This window comes from Caretta caretta, chromosome 14 (genome assembly GCF_965140235.1).
Source record: "Caretta caretta isolate rCarCar2 chromosome 14, rCarCar1.hap1, whole genome shotgun sequence".
In the NCBI taxonomy this organism is placed as follows: domain Eukaryota; kingdom Metazoa; phylum Chordata; order Testudines; family Cheloniidae; genus Caretta; species Caretta caretta.
This window is the reverse complement of record NC_134219.1, coordinates 15,957,783-15,978,935: the sequence shown is the minus strand read 5'-3', so window position 1 is coordinate 15,978,935 and position 21,153 is coordinate 15,957,783. Positions and strand designations below refer to the sequence as shown.

Here is a 21,153-nt window from a genome sequence, read left to right as displayed (position 1 = left end):
TGAAACAAGGACCGAGACCTGTGGGTGATGCAGACTGAGATGGACCTATCCACCTTGCAGGAGGAAGGGGTTTCTCTCCTGTGCTGTTAGGGAGGACATACACTCTTTGCCAGGCACTGCACCCTCGGGGTTCATTGCTGGCCCTTGCAAATGAAAAACACTTGTCTCTGGCTAAAAAGGTTTGGCTCTCCAGAGCCGGGAGTGAAAGCAGATGCTATTGGGAGTCCTTGTGAAACTGCGAGGGAGGTTTGCAGTGTCATTGAATAGTTACAAGCAGCCTTTTAAATGGTAAGGGAAGAACTCAGCCCTCCTGCACCCAGTTGCGTCTCCACCGTCTGATCAATGAACTAGCATTAACCTCCACTTGCAAGGTCACTGGAGAGAGTGTGTGCTTATCCAGCCACTGGGCAGAAGGTCCTGGCCCAATTGTATGTCAGTGGGAATGGGCAGAGGGGATGAGATGTAAAACTAGTGTCTGGCTGTCTGGATTTTTAAGGGATCTCGTAGCATTTTTCACAAGAGTGAGGGCTGTTAACCCACATCCTGGTCCATTTTCTCTCTGCCTACTTCAGCTTCCCCCCTGCATTTTCAGTTGGAAAGGAAATCCCTGTCTCACCCAAACCTAGCTGTTTAATGGTTCATTGTATGCTGTTAAACAGATGCTGAGTTTTACCCCAGAAGTGGTTGCAACTCAGAAGGTGCCTACACTGAGCTAGGAAGTGGTTGCAAGGACATCCGTGGGATGAAATGGCTAGTAGTCTCACTTGTCCTTGCATAAGTGTTTTTGACATCGTCCAGGCACAGCACCCCTAACAGTGCTTTCTGGGACCCCCAAAGTACTGGCCCCTAGTGCACATAATTGCTGCAAAGGACATGATCTCGTAACCAGCCACTGCATTATGGGATGGAGTTAGCAGGCCCAGCTGAACTGCTGCAGCTGCAACGTTTGTGGCTTCCTGTCCCCAAGAGGGAGAAATCACTGTAGATTACATGGCTTCAGCAGAGCAGAGTCAAAGCACTTCTCCTGTGTGCTGCCAACAGCTGGTTCGACCAGTGTTATTCAAATGCTGAAGGTGGCTGCTGTGTGGACACCACGCTGTGCCCGATCTGCAGGGATAGGCGTCTGCTACAGCCCCAGCTATGGAGCCTGTCCTCTTTAGTGCAAGCTGGAGTCACTCAGGCTTTTAGCTCTGGAGGTCCCTGGAATGTCAGTCAAGATGGTGCTTATTCCGCTTATGGGCAGTGAACATGTGACATGCTCCTGGCGAAAAGGCACTATTTAAATGTAAGACCAAGTCCATCCTTATGTGCAGACTGCATACACACCACGCATACATGAAACATATAGGTGCCAGAGCATCTTGTCTCTTTCCTTTGAGATTTCCTAGGCTGATTTTCTTTCTGATGGTGGGGTTCTCTGGGTTGCCATCCTTCCCTTCCCTCTCATACATCAAGAGAACAGGAATACAGATCCTTTTGATAGGCCAGGGTGGGCAAACTAGCCCATGGGCTGGATCCAGCCCGTGAGCTGTTTTAAGCCAGCCCACGAGCTCCCACTGGGGCGCCACGTTGGGGGGGGCCCACTCCGGGCTCCAGCCAGGGTGCCGGATCGGGGGCCGTACCACGTAGCTCCCAGAATCAGGGGCCTCTCCACGCATAGGAGCCAGAGAAAGGACATGCCACTGCTTCCGGGAGCTGCTTAAGGTAAGCGCCACTCAGGGTCTGCACCCTGAGCCTCTCCCCAAACCCCTACCCCAGCCCTGATCCCGCTCCTGCTCTCCAAACCCCTCAATCCCAGCACGGCGCACCCTGCACCCCAAACCTCTCATTCCCAGCCCACCTTAGAGCCTGCACCCATAACCAGAGCCCTCACCCCCTCCCACACCCCAACCCCAATTTTGTGAGCATTCATGGCCTGCCATATAATTTCTATTCCCCGATGTGGCCCTCAGGCCAAAAAGTTTTCCCACCCTTGTGATGGGCATGTCTTGAAGGGGATGGCCGTTGCTGTTAGCAGCCGTTAACTCATCTGTCTGGTAATTTGCAATCAGATAAACTGTTTGTGAGAATGAAGAGTGCTGGTAAAACAAAATTTGTAACTCTGGTTCCCGTAACTGGAGAGGAGCTGCTTCTCTGAAATCTGCTGCACCCAGTCAGAAACCCCTGCTGGAGAGCAGCCATCTCAGCATGTCCCTTTCCAGCATTAGGGAGGATAATTCTCTTCTCCATTCCAGCAATACAGTGGGATGATTAACTGGATTAGCTCTTTCCAGTGGCTTAAGTACAGAACTGAGCTGCAGAGACTGGAGTAGGTCCAGCTTGACCTCAGTCAAACACGATCACCTGCCCCTGAGCGACATTTCTTATTCCCCACCCACTCCGGTGCAGTGGCCTTTGGTTTGAAGACCGCTTCTGCTTCTGACAAACTCTCATGGGAATGGAGTCTGGATGATTCTCTCCTGCACCGTGTTTGCATGTACAGTGAACTCCACCCTCTAAAGCCCCACAGCTGGCTTCACACCCCGGGCCAGGACCTCAACACCACATCCTTGCCTTCTACATGGTGCATGCCTCTGACTGCCTGCATCTTCCCACGTGTTTCATTCCGTTCCCCGTTACAGGCCCTGTGCCTTGTCCTATCTCGCTGCTGCTCCCTTCTCCTTCGGTCCCCTACACCTGAAACAGCGTCTTACTTCCCACTCATTAACAATCGCCCCCTTGGCTTCCCACTCCTTTTGCAAAGCCTTCCCTGGTCCATCTTATCCCTGACACCTCTGCTTCAGAGCCTTTCTTATTTCAGTTGCATTGCCTGGGTCTGAGTTGAACTGTAAGGTGCCTCCTTGGGTGTCCATAAAGTGCCACGTTCACCTACAACCCTCGATAGCTAATAATGTGAAAGAAACTGAGGACCTAGCCGTGGATCAGAGGAACGCAGCCTCATTCCCTCCCCAATGCTGGACCCCAGATGGGAGTCCACAAGCAGGGGAGAAAGTATAGCTCAAGATCTATTCAAGGAGGCCTCTGTGCATTTCCGGTTGTTGTTAAAATGGTCAGGGTGAGATAAAGAGTGTGGTTTCCTCTGAGCATATGAACAAGGGGCGGGGCGAGGAGGTGATGCTGGTGGAGAGGGCGGTTCAAGCCTAAATAAGCAGAGCTGTAGCTGTGTTCTCTGGGGCTCAGCCTCCTGTATCCAGCACAGGTTTGCTCTGATCCACCCCAGCATGGAGTCTGTCAGCGAGATGCCAGCAGGGGACGGCCCTGGGGAGGACAGCAGTGACGTATGTGGTCTCTTTACTCTCATTTTAAACAGGTGTTTACGTTGCATGCTATGTGTCTCTGATTTCATGCGTGGTGTTCTCACTTCCCCTCGCTCCCACTTTGCTCAGATCTTGAGACGTTGCTGCACAGAGCATCTTCTGGGGTTTAATTGTTGGCACACGGAGGAACTGGGAGGAGAGCCTGGGGCTACTAAGTCCTGAGGTTCCCTGAGGTCCAAAAGTGAAGGCTAAGGTTTCCAACCTAGAAGAAGATGAGAGCTCTCAACACCTTGGAGAAGGTGCTTGGCCCCATATTCTCTGTCTACACTAAACACTCTCAATCCTTCACAGCTGCTTAGCACTGTTGCTGCTCCATCAATTCTGGCAACCATGGGAGCTCCAGCGTAGACTTCAAGCAGGTCTAGATGACCTGGTGGTAAAAACACTGCTGGCTGGTCTACGTTAGCACCGCCACTGGGCCAAGCACCAGTGGAGCGATAACGATGGGAGATTAAGAAGAGAAACCTCATTGTAGTCATGGTTATTGAGTAGCAAGGGCAAAAGTACCCAGTGAGAGACTGATACCGGCGGGCACTAGGGCATCTGCACTGTGCTTCCTTGCTAGAGATGTTCCACCATTGCAATTCCACCAGTGAAGAAGGATGTACTCTGAATATCATCCTCCACAGTTGAGGGCATCTGCCCTGGGATTGTTGATCCACAGCCTTAGGGTCCTTTTGGGCTCCTCACTGCTACTGTATGCCCAAGTAGCACTCATTAGCAGCTAAAATACCCACTTCTATCTGCAACAAGCCCAAAGACTGTACAACAGCTGATCCTATGCAGGCTTGATTACTGCAGCTCAAAGCCACGTGCTCTGGAAAAATCTCCCACTAGTACAAAATGCAGCAGCCTACGTACTTCCTCATAAAGGTTGCTGGGAGCACATTTTGATGCTATCTGCACTGGCTTCCTAAGCTACTCTGTGCTGATAATCAAAGCCCTCCATGGGATTGGCCATAGCTATCTGGCAGATCGCTTCTCCCTCTGCAAGTCTGATCTTCCACATCAGGTATGTTCTGCCTTGCCAATGAAACTGTCCACTAACAAGAGAGGCTCATGAGTGCAGGAGACTTTCACAAGACCTGGACCTAGACTGTGGAACTCCCTCCCACTAGAGGCAAGAATGACCACAGGCCTCAGGACGTTCTGCACTAAATGCAAACTGTGGTTCTTCAGCTTAGCTTTTCCATAATAATCTCCATGCACACACAAATGAGCAAAAGAACAAAAAACCAACCAACCCCAGAACAAACACTATTAAATTAATCAAGCTATTTCTCCTATAGGCTGGTGCAGTGCTGACAGACCCTGGTCCTCGGCAGGTGGGCTCAAACCAGGTGTCTCCGGAACTTAAAGCATGAGCCTCTACCGCATGAGCTAAAAGCCAACAGGCTGTTTAGCTAAGCCTGTAGAGCAGACTCATTTGATCTCTCTAAGTGGTCTCGGTGCCAGGAGGTGTGTGGGTTACCCAGGCAAAAAAGAAAGAGACAGTTGTTTCTATATGGGGGGCCATGAAAGTGTTGAGAGAGAGAGAGAGAGAGAGACAGACAAAAACAGCTTCTCTCCTCCCCTCTTACAGCCCCGCTGCAACCTGCAACGGGGGGAAGAAGTGGATCTGGTGTCCAGCGTATAAAGGATTGTATTGAGGAAGAACAAAGTTCTTTCCATTTGTGCTTGAAACTTGGCTGCACTCGTGGTTCAGTCTGAAGGATGGTTGGAGGGCTGGGAGGCTTTTGATCCACAGAAAGAGGGTCCTAGAGAAAGGTCTTTACGCTCTGCTGCAGCGACCCCGAGGGAAGTACAATACTCTGTTTCAAGCCCGGTGTAGGGGACAATCTAAATGAAGTGTTTCCAAGACGGGAGGTGCTCCAAGGACCGGGAGGCTGCAGAAGCTGGAATGTGCTGCTTTTAGAAAGGATCATTGCAAGCAGAGCTATTCAGGAACCAAAGAGCGAAATACAGCTTCCAGCTGTCTCCTGCTATTTGCCAGGGACCACCTAGCAGACTGGAACAATGAGGGTAGATATGGCTTTCCCTCCCCCTATAGTTTAAGGATCAAATTCATCCTGGGTGTAACTACTAACTTCAGTCAAATACCTCTGGGATTACTTTGGCCCTAATTTTTGTATTAAAAGAATTGTTTCCATCTCTTTTTTTAACACACAGATCCTGTAAGTAATGCAGCTATTGCATCTCTGCCATTCCAGTACTACTGAGCCCTCATCAGCTTCTGCATGTTTACTATCTCTTGCTAGTTCACTCTTGGACCTTTCCTGAGCTGTGGGGGCTGCCTTTGGTGAAACTGAATGGTGGTTTTGTGATGGGCGTATGTGTGTGCTGAGCCCTGAGCTAAAAGGAACACTCATTTCACTTGTGGTGTAAGAAAAATTTGAAACTGATCTCTTGCAAGGTGATGTGATCATGCTTTTTCACCCTGTCCTTTAACTGTCCCATGCTTGATTTCTTGTGCCTAGTCATTATGCTGCTGTGAGATAAAGGCTACAGGCCACATGAGAATTTAAACCATACCATGTCCAGTTAAAACATAACCTGATCGCCCAGTTTGGGGTGGTGAAATCATCACTCGTCAGGCGATGCTGTGTGCTAGGAATGTGTTGCTAGTTCTCAGGCTGTGGGTTGAGTGAGCGAATATCTGTGAAATACTCTGAAACCTGTGAAATAAAGACCCACTCACCTTCTGAGAACACTGGGTGTGCACTAGCCCAGTGGTTCTCAACCAGGGGTCTGGGGCCCCCTAGGGGGCCTCAAGCAGGTTTCAGGGGGCCACCAAGCAGGGCCAGGATTAGACTCCCTGAGGACCAGGGTAGAAAGCCAAAGCCCCACCGCATGGGGCTGAATCCCAGGGTCCTGACCCTGCCACCCAGGGCTGAAGCCTGCGCTATGTAGCTTCACCTGGGGCTCTGACCTGGGGCCCCAGGCAATTGCCCTGCTTGCTCCCCCTAACGCCGACTCTGGCTTTTATCTGCAGAAAACCAGTGATTATGGCACAGGTGGGCCGTGGAGTTTTTATAGCATGTTGGGGGGACCTTAGAAAGAAAAAGGTTGAGAAGCCCTGCACTAGCCCCTACTACCAGGCTGAGAAGTCTCCAAAGAGAAATAACTTGGTGCTTGTGAGGATTTGCTGGTATCTTTGGCTTTGGCAGAGGAAAGGACATTGGCTGGAAAGATCCCATTTTGTTTAGAGATGAGCTTGCACCACAGAGCTGGGAGCTGAACTTCCCCAAAGTTTGGGGTTGTTGGGATCAGAAGGGCTGGTCCCACCCAATAAACAAAGAAGGAACAGATCGATTCCCACTTGGATCGGATCCAAATATGCTCCGTGCTTGGGTGTTGTAGATTCAGAGCCCATGTGTCATTTTTGGTTTTGATTGAGTTTCTTTTTACATAATGCACAAAGATAAACAAGTTTTCAAAAATTCACCCCGCTGCAATATAGGGTCCACCATGTTATCATGACCCACACATTATAAGGTAAACAATGCTTGATACTAGAGATCAAACATTTTGTTGTTGTTCATAGCAAAGGTCAAATGCGTAACCGTCAGAAGATCAGATACTATTATTACTCCTTCTCCACTTATAGGAGGCACCCATATATCAACAAGGAGCAACATAATGTTGCTGTCAGGACAATAGTTCCTTCCTGGAAAATACATTTAGGATTTATATATCCTCTTGGCTTTTCTGTGTTAACTTTATAAACCCAAAACAACACTGTCTCAAAGGGAAATCACACTGACTATGTGACATGACAATAAAATGCAAACATCATGGTGTTTCTAGGAAAACAAGCTCTACAGAGAAAGTGTGGGGGTTAGTGGCTCCTTTCTACAAATCTTAGGCATTTATTTGTAAAGAAGCCTCTAGTCACCTTGCGCCATAATCCCTGGAATTCCCCAAACCTTTATACCGAGAATATCATCTGTCCTTTCTTTAATCATAAGAACGGCCATACTGGGTCAGACCAAAGGGCCATCTAGCCCATTATCCTGTCTTCCGACAGTGGCCAATGCCAGGTGCCCCAGAGGGAATGAACAGAACAGAGTGATCATGAAGTGATCCATGCCATCGTCCACTCTCAGATTCTGGCAAACAGAGGCTAGGGACACCATATTTGCCCATCCTCGCTCATAGCCATTGATAGACCTATCCTCCATGAACTTTTCTAGTTTTTTTGAATCAATCATGCACACTACTGACCTTCATAATGAATGGAACAACAAGATACTCATATACCACATGGCTCAAATGCCACGTTAGCATCTCTCCTATTCTTCTGAATGTGTCTGTCCCTCACCAGTAACTCCTGACCTGATTCAAGATGTGTTTGCCCCAAGCCCACACTCTTGCTCCTGGCGTCATGAATGCTGGAATCCAAGGAACTGTCCATAGCAAAGGACTCTGCTGCCATTTTTGATTGGCTGCCATTACTTGCCTGGATAATTGAATTGGAAGAAATTGTCTCTTCCTCCTGAAGGTTTTTTTTTCTTCCCCGTGTTGAACAGCTGCCTGTTTAGAATGGATTTCTATGTCCATAAGTTCACAATAGCACCACCAGACTAGAATGTGAAACATTCAAAAGTACCAGGAGATCCCAGATCTTCTTAGAGGAGCATCTGGTGCTTCCGTAAAGGCCTCACTTTTAACTGTACTGAACCCAGGACCTGAGCGAAGAACGTGCTGCACTCCCTAGGCACATAGGGTTGGTCATACCAAATGAACATATGTCCTTCAGCAGTGGTCAATATTTGAGGCTTCAGAGCTAGGGACACCAACCCAGGTGGTCAGTTCTGCTCTTCTGATGGTGAGTGTGGGGGGAGAGGAAATTCTTTCCTGAGACAACAAACTGACACCTGAAAGCATGAGACTTAGGTCCTCCTCAACTTATCTTGGCTTGCCTAGTTACAAGTGTTTATTGGTCACAAAGTTATCCAGCCTTTAAAAATGTATCTACAGCCTTTGTCTCTGACCTACTGCTGCCAAGAGTTTCTCAGGTCAGCTATGCTCCTGGTGAAGGATTCCCAGGGGTCCTGTCACATTGTGGGCTTTCTCTCTCCAGGAGGGTGAGCAGTCTATCCCCAAACAAAAACAAACTATACTCTTCCTCTGTGTAGAGCAATGAAAGAAAGTCCTTCCCTAACCTGGGATACAATACAAGTCTGCAGTTATTTAAAATGAATTGGAAGACAAGTAGTATTTGCCCTCTCTCAAATCTCTTCACTACCAGACACCCGCTGCTGTCCTTCTCCTTGCATACCCAGTGGTTGCACCTGCGTTAGGTTACTGAGCCCAGCTACATGTGCTCCACACCCCCTAACTGTCCCCTGTCTGCTTCTGCCCCTTGCAGAGCTGACCGGGGAATGGAGGGATGAGCTGGGGCTGACTAGGAGATTCATGGGACCTTGTTGGGTAGTATGTCCCAGTCCCCTTCACCTGCCTTTCCCCTCCAAGTGGCTCCCACTGCCCCCTTGAAATAAATCCATTGGCTGGAGCAACCCTGATAGGGAAAGTGCTGCACAGTACAGATGCCAAGCGGGAGGGGTATTTTCTTAGACACCACATGCCTTGTCTCTACACCAAACCCTACTGGGGTGTGCAGAACTTGCCCGAATCCCTCGTTAAACTGAAACCTCACAAAGGTTTGTTCTGCCTGCAGTGAGGGAAGGGTGTAAGTTTCTATTTTGCTGTTTCTCCGGGTGTTTCAGTTGTATGGTGCAGGGCTCTTGTTTACTTGCCCACGCTGAGTGTGAAGTGGCTGAGTCTTTGTGAGTTCCGGTGAGGCGCGACTGCCCTGCCTCTGATTTGCTGCCTGGCCCTGTTGGCCACGTACGTTTGACATTGTGGAGGCGCTATGCTGAGACCTTCCAGACCAGACTATCAAAGCTTGAACGGCTGTGCTTAGTGCAGGGGTGCTCTGATGGACACACTGCTCGGGCTCTATGACATTATGGAACACACTGTGTATGGGCCCTACCCATCTGCCTGTGACATTCTGTTGGTATTCTGTCAAGGCCCTTTACAGTGATATGAACCCCCTGTGAAGGGCCTGTTGTCAAGACACATGACTATCCCTCAAAGAGTTGTGAGTACAGCCCTAAAGGCACCTCTTCAAAGCCCTGTGTTGTGTGGTGGCCCTCCTGTGATGGAGCAGTTAGTTGTCTGGCCCTAGGCAATGATTCTGTGCATAGCACCTGTAGGCCTGGAGGGTCGAGATTTTCCAAGATGATGTGTAACTATGCCAATAGACCATCTAGACCAGTGGTTCTCAAGGTCTTCCAGGGGTACATCAACTCATCTAGATATTTGCCTAGTTTTACAACAGGCTACATAAAAAACACTAAGGAAGCCAGTACAAGCTAAAATTTCATACAATGACTTGTTTGGATTGCTCTATGTACCATACACTGAAATGTAAGTACAATATATTCCAATTAATTTATTTTATAATTATATGATGAAATGAGAAAGTAAGCAATATTTCATTAATAGTGTGCTATGACACTTTTGTATGTTAATGTCTGATTTTGTAATCAAGTAGTTTTTAAGTGAGATGAAACTTGGGGTACGCAAGACAAATCAGACTCCTGGAAGGGGTACAATAATCTGGAAAGTTGAGAACAGCTGATCTAGAAGTACAGGCTATGCATGTTATCATAAATATAAAGGGAAGGGTAAACACCTTTAAATCCCTCCTGGCCAGAGGAAAACCCTTTCACCTGTAAAGGGTTAAGAAGCTAGGATAACCTCACTGGCACCTGACCACAATGACCAATGAGGAGACAAGATACTTTCAAAGCTGGAGGGGGGAAAAAATAAAAACAAAGGGTCTGGGTCTGTCTGGGTGATGCTTTTGCCGGGGACAGAACAGGAATGGAGTCTTAGAACTTAGTAAGTAAGCTAGCTAGATATGCATTAGATTCTGTTTTGTTTAAATGGCTGATAAAATAAGCTGTGCTGAATGGAATGGATATTCCTGTTTTTGTGTCTTTTTGTAACTTAAGGTTTTGCCTAGAGGGATTCCGTATGTTTTGAGTCTGATTACCTTGTAAGATATTTACCATCCTGCTTTTACAGAGATGATTCTTTTACTTCAATTAAAATTCTTTTAAGAACCTGATTGCTTTTTCATTGTTCTTAAGATCCAAGGGTTTGGGTCTTGGTTCACCTATGCAAATTGGTGAGGATTTTTATCAAGCCTTCCCCAGGAAAGGGGGTGTAGGGTTTGGGAGGATTTTTGGGGGAAAGACATTTCCAAGCATGCTCTTTCCCTGTTATATATTTGTTAGACGCTTGGTGGTGGCAGCAATAAAGTCCAAGGGCAAAAGGTAAAATAGTTTGTACCTTAGGGAAGTTTTGACCTAAGCTGGTAAAAATAAGCTTAGGGGGTTTTTCGTGCAGGTCCCCACATCTGAACCCCCTAGAGTTCAGAGTGGGGAAGGAACCTTGACACATGTTCTTGAGTCTCCAAAATAATCTGTCACAGTTGAGGGCACCTGCACCTGTATTTTCCCCTCTATGGTGTACCAAAGGCATATTTAAAACAGGCCTTCAGCATGGACTCGGAGGAGCATCATGTTATACTGCAGAGGGTCAGAGAGTTGGAGGTAAAGTCTGACCATCTCCCCCAGATCACACCACCCATAAGTAGGAGCAGGCTCCGTATATTTCTATTCTGCAGACACCTGCAATGCCAGCAGAATTTGTGCCGGGTCACTTCCCCCTGTGGGCCTAGCCCCTGTAAAACTCCCACTGAGCTCAGTAGGGTCAGCTCATGTGTGTACATGAATGTGTGATAGATACAGGCATCATCCCTTAAGTGTGTGCCCACCCCAGGGCAATGCTTCTGTAGCAAGAACTCAAGGTATTCCCCATTCTACAGAGTGGTAACGTTCAGGTGACATGGCCGTGCGTATCTATAGCTTGCACACATGCTACTGACCTCAGTGCTTCAGGCTTCTTAGGCTTCTCACTCCCCGGCCATTACCTCTCTTGGGTGCAGTCATGTGTCCTCTCCCTGCTGATCAGATTATTTTCAGGCTGCACAGCACCTCCAAGAATGGGTCACATCCCTCTAACCTGTCCCAGGGAGGATTGGGGCCTCCCTTGGACAAAAGCTTCTGTCCTGCTGGATCCAAAAGCAGGGCCTGAGTCAGTTTAAACTCAGGCTATTTATCCAAAAGTCCTTTTTTGGTCTGTTGGTTCTCTAGAGAATCTGGTTTGAATCAGTATATGTGAGCCTCTGCGGGTGTTGGTACCTCTTGGGAGGTGTTACAACCTGAGTGAATTTGCCTAATCATGCCCTGCTGTCCTAGCACCTGAAGGGCTGTGGTCCCCCAACCCCAGGGAAGACCATACAATCCCTGGCCCACAATGCTTCATGCACTTAACACAGCTATTGGAGGAAGTTGATGCTTCTGTCACAATCTACATTTCGTTTTTAAAAGCATGCAGAGAGGAGAAGGAAGCACCCCTGGCCTTGTTGCATTCTCTGAAAAAGCATCTGATGGAAAAAGATGTTCTGTTATGCCATCAAAACTGAACGGAAACGTGTCTCTGTCTTTCTTGTTTCTTCTAGATGGACCTGTCCCACCGATTTTCCAGGCGAGAGGTATGAGTCTGGCATTGTTTCTTTAATCAGTGGAGTGTTGGTAAAAGGGTTGGCAGCCCTGCATATGGACGTCCTTTTTTCTATCCATATAGACAGGCAGTAGCAATGCAAGCTTCCCTGCAATGTGCCGTAGCACAAGTTCCAGCCTTACTGAGTACTAGTCCTCTGTTGTAGGGTGACCAGACAGCAAATGTGAAAAATCAGGATGGGGTGGGGGGTAATAGGAGCCTATATAAGAAAAGGACCCAAAAATCGGGACTGTCCCCATAAAATGGGGACATCTGGTTCCCCTAGTCTGTGGAGACTGCCAACAAAGAGGATAATTAGTGGCAATTGCCATGTTGACAAAACACCTCTAGAACTGGGTTTGATTATAACAATGTCCAGTCGCTACCAGCCTGCTCCAGCTTCAGCTTCATCTATTCCCGTTAGCAAAGTGCGGGGAAGTGCATTGCTGTACAAGCTGCCCATCGTCTGTATGCCTGAAAGCAAGTGTGTTCTACTGAGCCGATGCCGAAGGGGGCATATAACAGGCTTGATTTGAAGCATGGGATAACATGGCCAGGGGCTTTCTAGATAGTATGTCCTGCTGCTTATTCTGGGCAGCAGACACAGTTTGTGAAAGGAGAGCAAACACATTTCCCCTTGTGTTTTGTGGAGGAAACATTTAAGAGTACAATCCGTATGCCCTCCACCACCCCCACCCCAGAAAAGACCTCATCCAGCATGCCGGAGACTAGCTCACACAATGTCTAGAGGAGGAGCTGACTGTGACCTGTCACCCCCTTGCCCTGCAGCTCAATCTCTTGTACGAGGAGGTTCTCTACACCATCCTGCACCGCCAGGGCAAGCCCGAACCCGCCTATGATGCCAACACAGATGAATTGTACGAGTATGTGCAAAAGGTCAGTCCCTGGGTTCAACCCCAACCCCATCCCCATCCAGGTCAAGGGAGAGTGCCTGTCCTGCAGCTCCTTGAAACCCTGCCCTACGTTCCTGTCCTCTTGCTATCCTCTCTCTGTACCTCTCGCCCCCCAAACTCCCTCAATCCCACATTGGGAAGAGGCCACCTCCATGCCCCTAGCCCTGGAGTTTCCTCTGTCCCACACTGAGCGGGAGTTCTTCTCTCCATATTTCAGATCCCCACAGCTGCCGGGGCTGCTCTGCAGAGACGGAATAAGGCATGAATCTTTTCTCTGAGCTCCTGCAGTTAGAGGGGGTCTGCTGGACACAGGCATGAGTCATAGTCAGAGCAGCAGTCAGCAGCACAGGACAACTCTGAGTCACACCAGCCAGCCGCTTGAGCAGGGCTGCAGAAGGGTCGGGGACCTGGGTCTGGGAAGAAAATAATGGTGAAGGGGAAGGGCAGCAGAGTCTGCACAGCAGCTGGGGGCGGAAGTGCAGCTGAGAGGAGCAGTCTGGCTGGGAAGAAGCCTTTATCTAGGGGATGGACAGGCTAGGAAGTCTGTGTGGACTGCACCCAAGTGTTCATGAGTCTGGGTCTGGATTAGGCTTAGTTTAAGCTGTTCTATCCTTTCCCATCAAACCCTTCATGAGAGCCAGCTGGCTCCCAGAGGAAGGGAGTAGTGGGAAGCCCTTGGATGTATTCCAGGTACCATTGTTATAAAGCCAACACTATATCTTCCTTAATATTTAAAACAGGCCTTCAGCATGGACCCAGAGGAGCATCACGTTATACTGCAGCGGGTCAGAGAGTTGGAGGTAAAGTCTGACCGTCTCCCCCAGATCACACCACCCATAAGTAGGGGCAGGCTCCGTATATTTCTATTCCGCAGACAACTTCAATGCCAGCAGAATTTGTGCTGGGTCACTTCCCCCTGTGGGCCTAGCCCCTCTAAAACTCCCACTGAGCTCAGCAGGGTCAGCCCATGTGTGTACATGAATGTGTGATAGATACAGGCATCGTCTCTTAAGTGTGTGCCCACCCCAGGGCAATGCGTCTGTAGCAAGAACTCAAAGTATTCCTCATTCTACAGAGTGGTAACGTTCAGGTGACATGGCCGCGTGTATCTACAGCTTGCACACATGCTACTGACCTCAGTGCTTCAGTTATGTGGAACAACACAGAGGGCTAGGTCAATGCCAGAGGTATGTTTAATATGGATATCCCCAAGGATTGGTCCTAAATCCTGTGCCCTATTTAATGGTAGGACAGCAGCTGGTTAGCTAAGGCCCAGGTGGACTATCCATAATCCAAGTTCGTCCTTCGATACTGACAGTCATTGCTATCAAATCCAGATTAAAGCCTTATGTTTTGGGGAGCGAGGAGGGAAACCAACCAGCCAGGGTGAGGTTCTGGAAAGGGGTAGGTGACTTATATGGGATGATCCCCCACCTGTCAGCCTTTGTCCCCTCTGCAAAGTCTGTGGGGCTGAAAGACCAGTTACGAAAAGGCGGTAGGAGCCAGACTGTGGGAACGACTGCGTGGGAACTGGAGGTGAAATTTCCAGCTGAGGAAGATGTTTGTGCACTAGCTGTCAACGAGCTAGCGTGCTAAAAGCAGAAGTGTAGCTCTGGCAGTGTGGGCGGCAGGATGGGCTGGCCTCACTTCATACAATCCTGCCTGGGACCCTAGCCCATCCCACTCTCTGAGCCCTGGCAGCTACACTTCTATTTTTAGCCTGCTAGCTCAATGAAAGCTAGCGTGAGTACGTCTGCCTGAGCTGGAAGTTACATATCCAGCTTCAGGGTCGACATACTCATGGGGTATGTTCCCGCCCACTCAGTGCTGCTTAGTGGAATTACAGAATGCAGCCTAGTGGCAAACAGCAGCACTGTCAGGAGCCAGCTCTGCTGCCCACATGGGCGGGAGTGGATTCTGGAGGAGAGAGACCCTCTGTGCACCTGGCCTGGAGCTGAGGGGTTGGGGGCAATATTTCCCATAAGTGCCTTGTCCTCAGATGTTTCCTTTGGCCTTGCTCACTCTACCGCATATTTCCACAGCTCCCATGGATGGAAAAGGTGACTAAACAACTTCCTCTTTAGTCCCTCGGAAGTTCAGTGACTAATTTGTTCCCCTCTGTGCAAAGGTGGGAGAGGATCAGGGCTCAGAAGCAGTTGAAAGTATTGTTGGTTGGGTTTGGTTTTTGTTTCTTGAGAGAACTTTGCCACCTCTCTCAGCACTGACCTCTGACAGCAAAAAGAGATAGCTACAGAGAGTCATGTGTGGTGCTGAAGGGATCTGTCTGTCTGCAACTTTCCAATTGCATCCTTAAAAGGGACACTGTCAGCTTCTGAACACATTGTGACCCTGCTGCTCATTTAGGTCCAAACTTTGGTCTTCATGATTGATGCAGTCTGGAAGGTATTGTGTGCTCGTGGTTGAAGAGGACTGGCAGGTCAGGAGGTTGTGCTATAAAGACAGGCCTCTGCTTATTTACAGTACTTTGTGCGTTTGACAGCACAACATATGGTCAGTTTCACTGCTTGGACAATGGTCAGTTGCATTTCCTACACTGCTCTGAAGGGGCTGCTGTACATCATCTCCCCAAGGAGGGGAGGGCTTAGCGAGAGGGGGATTGCCACAAAAGCTGAATTGGAAATGGCAGCGGGCAGATGTGTACAGAGAGGAAGCAAGGGGAGAGAGATGCTTGATGTTTTCCTTAAACTCTCAGCTTCTGGAGTCACATGATTATGTGAGAATCCGCTTTCTTTCTTTTTTTTTTAAGTAAGTTTCCAGTCCTGGAAATATGACCTGAGTGCTCCATAAAAGCTAAAAAAAACAGAATGCAAATTAAAAAATCCCAACCTCCACATTTATTATTTTTAAAAGATCTTTTCTCAGCCATTTTCTCATGATTTTTTGGGGCCTGGTATTTGAGTGCGTGGGGTTGGCAATATTGAAACAGTGTGTGCTGCTTCCTTGTTTTATCATGGGGTTTACAAATAAATCTAACACACAGTCACTTCTGTGTATGATGGAGATTTTTCCTTCAGGTGAGATGAGTTGTTTTTTGTTTATTTTTTAATTCCAGAAACCAATTTTTTGTCTGAAAGTGACTGTGAAGCAAGCCAAAGACATTCTGGGTAAAGATGTCAGTGGTGAGTGTGAATAGATGTATGACACATATATATATGTTCCTGATCAGAGCAGGGGACTGGGCCAGGAGATCTGGGTTCTGTTCTTACATCCGCTGTCTCACCTTGGGCAAGTTGGTCACCCATCTGTGCCTTGGTTTCCCTATTTTTAAGATGTGATGTGAGGATTAATTAATGTTTGTGAAGCGCTTTGAGCTCCTCAGATTGAAGGCGCCTAGTGCAAAGTATTGTTATCATTGTCCATTCCCCCAAGAGGCAGGCGGACCTTGGCACAAAGGCTGGGTGTTGCATTTTGTCACAATAGATAATTCTGTTGGAGGAAATTTTATTTTTTTTATGCCTTGTGGTTGCAGGGTTCAGCGACCCATACTGCCTGCTGGGGATAGAATCAAAGAGACAGGAGCCTTCCAGCGACAGCAGCTCCCATCTGGAGAACAAGAAGCCATTAAAGGCTGTGGTGAAAGACATGATCCCCGAAGACCAGACACACCGCACCCAAGTCATAAATCAAACTCTCACTCCTGTGTGGAATGAGACATTTATACTGTAGGTCTCCCCGTTGTCCCTTCCTTTCACTTCTCTGCTGCCACAGCTGTTTCCTTTCTGCTTGCAAGGACCACTGGCAAGGAATCTAGGTCCAAAGTTTGGTTTTTGTGATTGACATAAACTGGGAGGTAACATTGCTAGTAGTTTGTGAGGGGCTGGGGGGACTGGCAGGATTACAAGCCAGGATGCTGTGCTATAAACACAGGCCTCTGCTTGTTGGAAAGAGCAGAAGCTCCTGTGTTGTTTTAGCCTGGTAAAGAAATTGGAGACAGTGGAAAAGTGAGGTGCAATGATCTCTCAGGTTATGTCTACACTGCAAAACCAAAACACCCCTGGCAACGAGTCTCACAGCCTGGCTCTAAGGACTTGGGCTCACGCTCCGGCACTGAAAACAGCCCATATAGACATTCCTGCTCTGGCTGGAGCTCAGGCTCTGAGGCCCAGCGACGGGACTGGGCTATTTTTAGCACTGTAGCACAAGCCCCATGAACCCAAGTCTGTAGACCTGGGCTCTGAGACCAGCTGATGTGGGGTATTTTTTTTTAATTTTTGCAGTTGATACACCTCAGTGGGTATCTGGCTCTTGTCTAGCAGGCCAGGTCTATTGCAGGGATTAGACTTCCTTGGATCTTCTATGAATAATTTTGCCCTGTGTCTTCCATATTTGTCAGCCCGGGGGCTTCTCTTTCTGGTATTCTTGGGCAAGCCAGAAAAATCTGAAGGTAGTCCAGTGAAAGGCCTGCCACCACTCTAGGAATCAGAACACAAACTGAGCACCTGAAACATATTGACCACCCATAAACCTGGGAGTGCCCCGAGTGAACTAGAGAGCAATTGTGACAGTCCAGTTGTAATAACCAGGGTTTCCAGGGGCCTGACTCGTCTTCTTTATTGACACAAAGCTACACCCCAGGCCTACACTGTTTCTAGCTTGTGGCGTGGGGGCTCCCTGCCTTTAATCTCTCTCTCCTTCGCCATCCCTTCCTAATATTTGTGGCCTGAGTGGAAATCCTCTCGAAATCCCAGGAGTAACGTCTTCTGATTCTGTATCCTGCAGGGAGTTTAATGATGAAGCAAATTCCAGCTTCCATCTGGACATGTGGTGAGTGTGATGGAGCGTACGCACCCATGCCAGCTTGGGGCTGAAAACTCAAGACCGGTCTGTGTGCAGAGATCCTGCTCTGAGACAGGGCTCTGAGAGCACTGCTCCTGCAGCCTGCACCCTAACAGATCCCTGTGTGGAACCCCAGCTAATGTACACGGGGCCCAGTCCTCCACTGCCAATGGCTGCACACTGTCCTTTCCACCTGTGGAAAGTGAGTGCGCTGTGCCATTGGATCAGAGGAGTTGCATTCTGCAGTCACTTTGCACAGGTGGAAAGGGTTACACGAGGTGCAAGGCAACAGAGACTCCAGCCCTGAATTTCTATGTCAAGGTTATAGGAAGGAGGGAGGCGTCTGAGGGACAAGGAAATAAAGACGGGTGTGCGTTCACCCCTATCCCTCTGCCCTGGGTCTGTGTAATCTCTACAAAGGTGATGTGCACAGGCGTTGTCAAACTGGGGCTTGTGCCCTTTTGCCTTCTTTATGGCGGATGAGTGTTGCCTTGGAGGTGGGGCGGGAGTGGGGAGTCGAGACTCCCTTTCACAATTGCTGCAAGAAATCGCGTCTAGCTCGACAGGGTTTTATACCGCCCCCAGCACTACACTGTATCTGAGCATCATCTCTCCTCCCTGAACACCTGATTATTTCCCCCCTTCTGGCCCGGTGGAGTCCGTGTGTTGGGGGCCTCTCCCTTAGTCCTGACTTTGATCCTGCGGCTCCCCTGGCAAACGAACATTAACAATGCGGTTTTCAATGTTCCCCCTCCTCACCTGCTGTGTTTCTGACTCTCCCCGGCAGGGACTTGGACGTGGAGGAATCCATGCGGCATAAGCTGGGAGGGCTGACAGATCTCCATGGCCTGAAGAGGTTGGTACTGGGGAGTGGGTGGACGGGCTGTCAGTCACCCCGCTCTGTTAGCAGTGCACGCGCTCAGCTTGAGTGCTGCTCTGAGTGCAGCGCTGTGAGGTCCTTGTTCAGCATGCGCTTGGGAGGCTCCCCGGCTGGGCATCAGACCTTCGCTCTGCTGTGCTGCAGGCATGGGAGCAGCTCTGTCAAACGCTCGCCATCCCCTCCTGGGGAGATTTTCTCTTTGACGCCGGTGTCCTGTTCTTCACGCTAGTTAATCCTTATCTGCAGCAGTAATGTTTAAAGGTTATAGGAAGGAGGGAGGCGTCTGAGGGACAAGGAAATAAAGACAGGTATGCGTTCGCCCCAACCCCTGTGCCCTGGGTCTGTGTAATCTCTACAAAGGTGGCTAGAATGGGCAGCCTCCTCTGAGCATGGCACTCCGCTGGAGATGTACCAGGAATGTCCTTAAAGAGAGATGCAGATACTTCCCTTGCCCAGCCCAACACCAAATAGGTCACCTCAATGATGGGCCTGATGTACTCCAGCCTGGGATCCTCGTGTCTGCTGTACTGGACTAAAGAGACCCAGCGTGCAGACCTCAAGAGACCAGGGCACAGGGAGATGAATTTTGGATGTGGCAAGGACTCTGGTCGGTGATGAACTCCTGGCTGGGCCACAGCCTCCTCTTCCCACTCACAGTTCTGCTGTCATGCAGGGCATGTCTCTGTGACAGGTGTACCACGTGTCCTGGCTCATGTGGGTGCGGGTTGGCCGACCCTGCTCTGAGAGCAGGGCCGGCTCTACAGGTTTTGCCAGCCCAAGCAGTGAAAAAAACTTCCGCCGCGGACGGCAAAAGGGAGAAGCTGTCGCCGAATTGCCGCCACGGCCAGCGGAACAGAGGAGCTGTCGCCGAATTGCCGCCACAGCCGGTGGGACAGAGGGGCCGCCGCGGCGGAAACACTGCCGCCCCTTTCTGACTGCCGCCCCAAGCACCTGCCTGGAACGCTGGTGCCTGGAGCCGGTCCTGTCTGAGAGTCCACACGGCCGCAGAACCCAGGCCTGGTTAGCTGTGCCCACATTGGTGCGGCAGCTACCTGTGGCTGGGAGGGAACAAGGATTTCTGGGGGTGTATCCCAGAGTTCATGGCTCCTCACCAATTGGAGCCTCTCTAAGAATTGTTTTGTGGTGTGTTGTGGGAGAACTTGTCTGTCTTCCCTGGACCCCTTTGTAGCAATGGCTTTAGCCCTCCCACACCTTAAGCTGAGGCTCTTCTGGCTCTGCATGCTGCTCACTTCTGCCCCTCCCAACCCTAGGACAAGCCATGGGTCTGTCAGGGGGCAGGTCAGGGCTCAACACACACTCTGCTCCATACCTCAAAGATGGGCACTCAAGCTCCCTACAATCACAGGCACCGACTTTCCAATGTGCTAAGGGGTGCTCGACCCCCAGCTCTGCCCCCGGCCCTGCCTCCATCCACCCCTGCCCCCAAGGCCCTGCCCCACCTCTTCCCACCCCCACCCCACCTCTTCCTGCCTCGTTCCGCCCCCTCCCCCCCGAGCACGCTGCGTCCTGGCTCCTCCCCCCCCCCGCCTCAGAGCCTCCTGCATGCTGCGAAACAGCTGATCGTGGTGGGCGGGAGGCACAGATAAAGAGTTGGGAGGCACTGATCGGCAGGGCCCACTAGTGGGGGACGCTGCGGGGGGGAGGGCTGCCACTGGGTGTTCAGCACCCACCTTTTTTCCTTGCGGGTGCTCCAGCCCCAGCGTACCCAAGGAGTCGGCGTCTTTGGGTACAATGCTCCCTAGATGCACATTTGAGAGCTTTCACTGTGGATTATAGGGGGGGTTGGGCAAAGGCAGCCAGCCAGCGTGTGGTGTAGGCATGCCCGTAGTGACATAGAGCCAGTGGCTCCAAATTCCTGACTTCCAGGGGCACCTGGAGGACCAGGGGCTCACGTCTTGGGCCACAGCTTGTCTACATATTAAATTGTTCAGTTTGTATAATATTGGAATGGAAAATGAGTATCAACCACCACTGAGTGTTTGTGATCTCTACATCCAGGCTGTTTCTGGCTCTGCAGGCACTTTGCATCCACCATTGTTGACAAGGAGAAGCTGATAAAGTGCCCTATCATTTGCTTCCCTAGTTTAGCAGGTCACTTAATTATTGGTGCTGAGACTCCCAGGTGAAGGAGAGAGAGTTTTGCAGAACCATAGAAGCAAGAGGGAGACGGGCAACAAAAATGAACAGCTTCCATATGAGGAGAGATTAATAAAGCCTGGGATTGTTCAGCTTAGAAAAGAGATGACTAAGGGGGGATGTGATAGAGGGCTATAAAATCATGCCTGGGGTGGAGAAAGTGAATAGGGGGAAGTATTCTTTACCCTTTCTCATAACTCAAGAACCAGCGATCATCCAATTAAATTAATAGCAGGTTTAAAAAACATAAGGAAGTATTTCTTCACACAACACACAGTCAATCAATGGAACTCTTTGCCAGGGGATGTTGTGAAGGCCAAAAGTATAACTGGGTTAAAAAAAAATTAAATAACTTCATGGAAAATAGGTCCATTAATGGCTATTAGCCAGCATGGTCAGGGACGCGACCCCATGTCCCGGGTGTCTGTAAACCAGTGACTACCAGAAG

At 49.5% G+C, this 21,153-nt stretch overlaps 1 protein-coding gene across 6 annotated transcripts in view; it reads left to right on the top strand.

Moving 5' to 3' along the window:
* The window catches only part of UNC13D (unc-13 homolog D), a 56,729-nt gene that overhangs the window by 10,463 nt on the left and 25,113 nt on the right, over positions 1-21,153 (top strand). For 4 of the 6 annotated variants that reach the window (XM_048818116.2, XM_048818113.2, XM_048818114.2 and 1 more), the window contains 7 exons: positions 11,917-11,949; positions 12,747-12,854; positions 13,612-13,671; positions 15,945-16,011; positions 16,362-16,554; positions 17,612-17,656; positions 18,456-18,524. In XM_048818116.2, coding sequence (XP_048674073.1) covers positions 11,917-11,949; positions 12,747-12,854; positions 13,612-13,671; positions 15,945-16,011; positions 16,362-16,554; positions 17,612-17,656; positions 18,456-18,524 — 575 coding nt within the window. Of the gene's footprint in view, positions 1-3,151; positions 3,279-11,916; positions 11,950-12,746; positions 12,855-13,611; positions 13,672-15,944; positions 16,012-16,361; positions 16,555-17,611; positions 17,657-18,455; positions 18,525-21,153 lie in introns of those variants that run through there. The other 2 variants (XM_048818110.2, XM_048818109.2) reach the window with 1 other exon arrangement.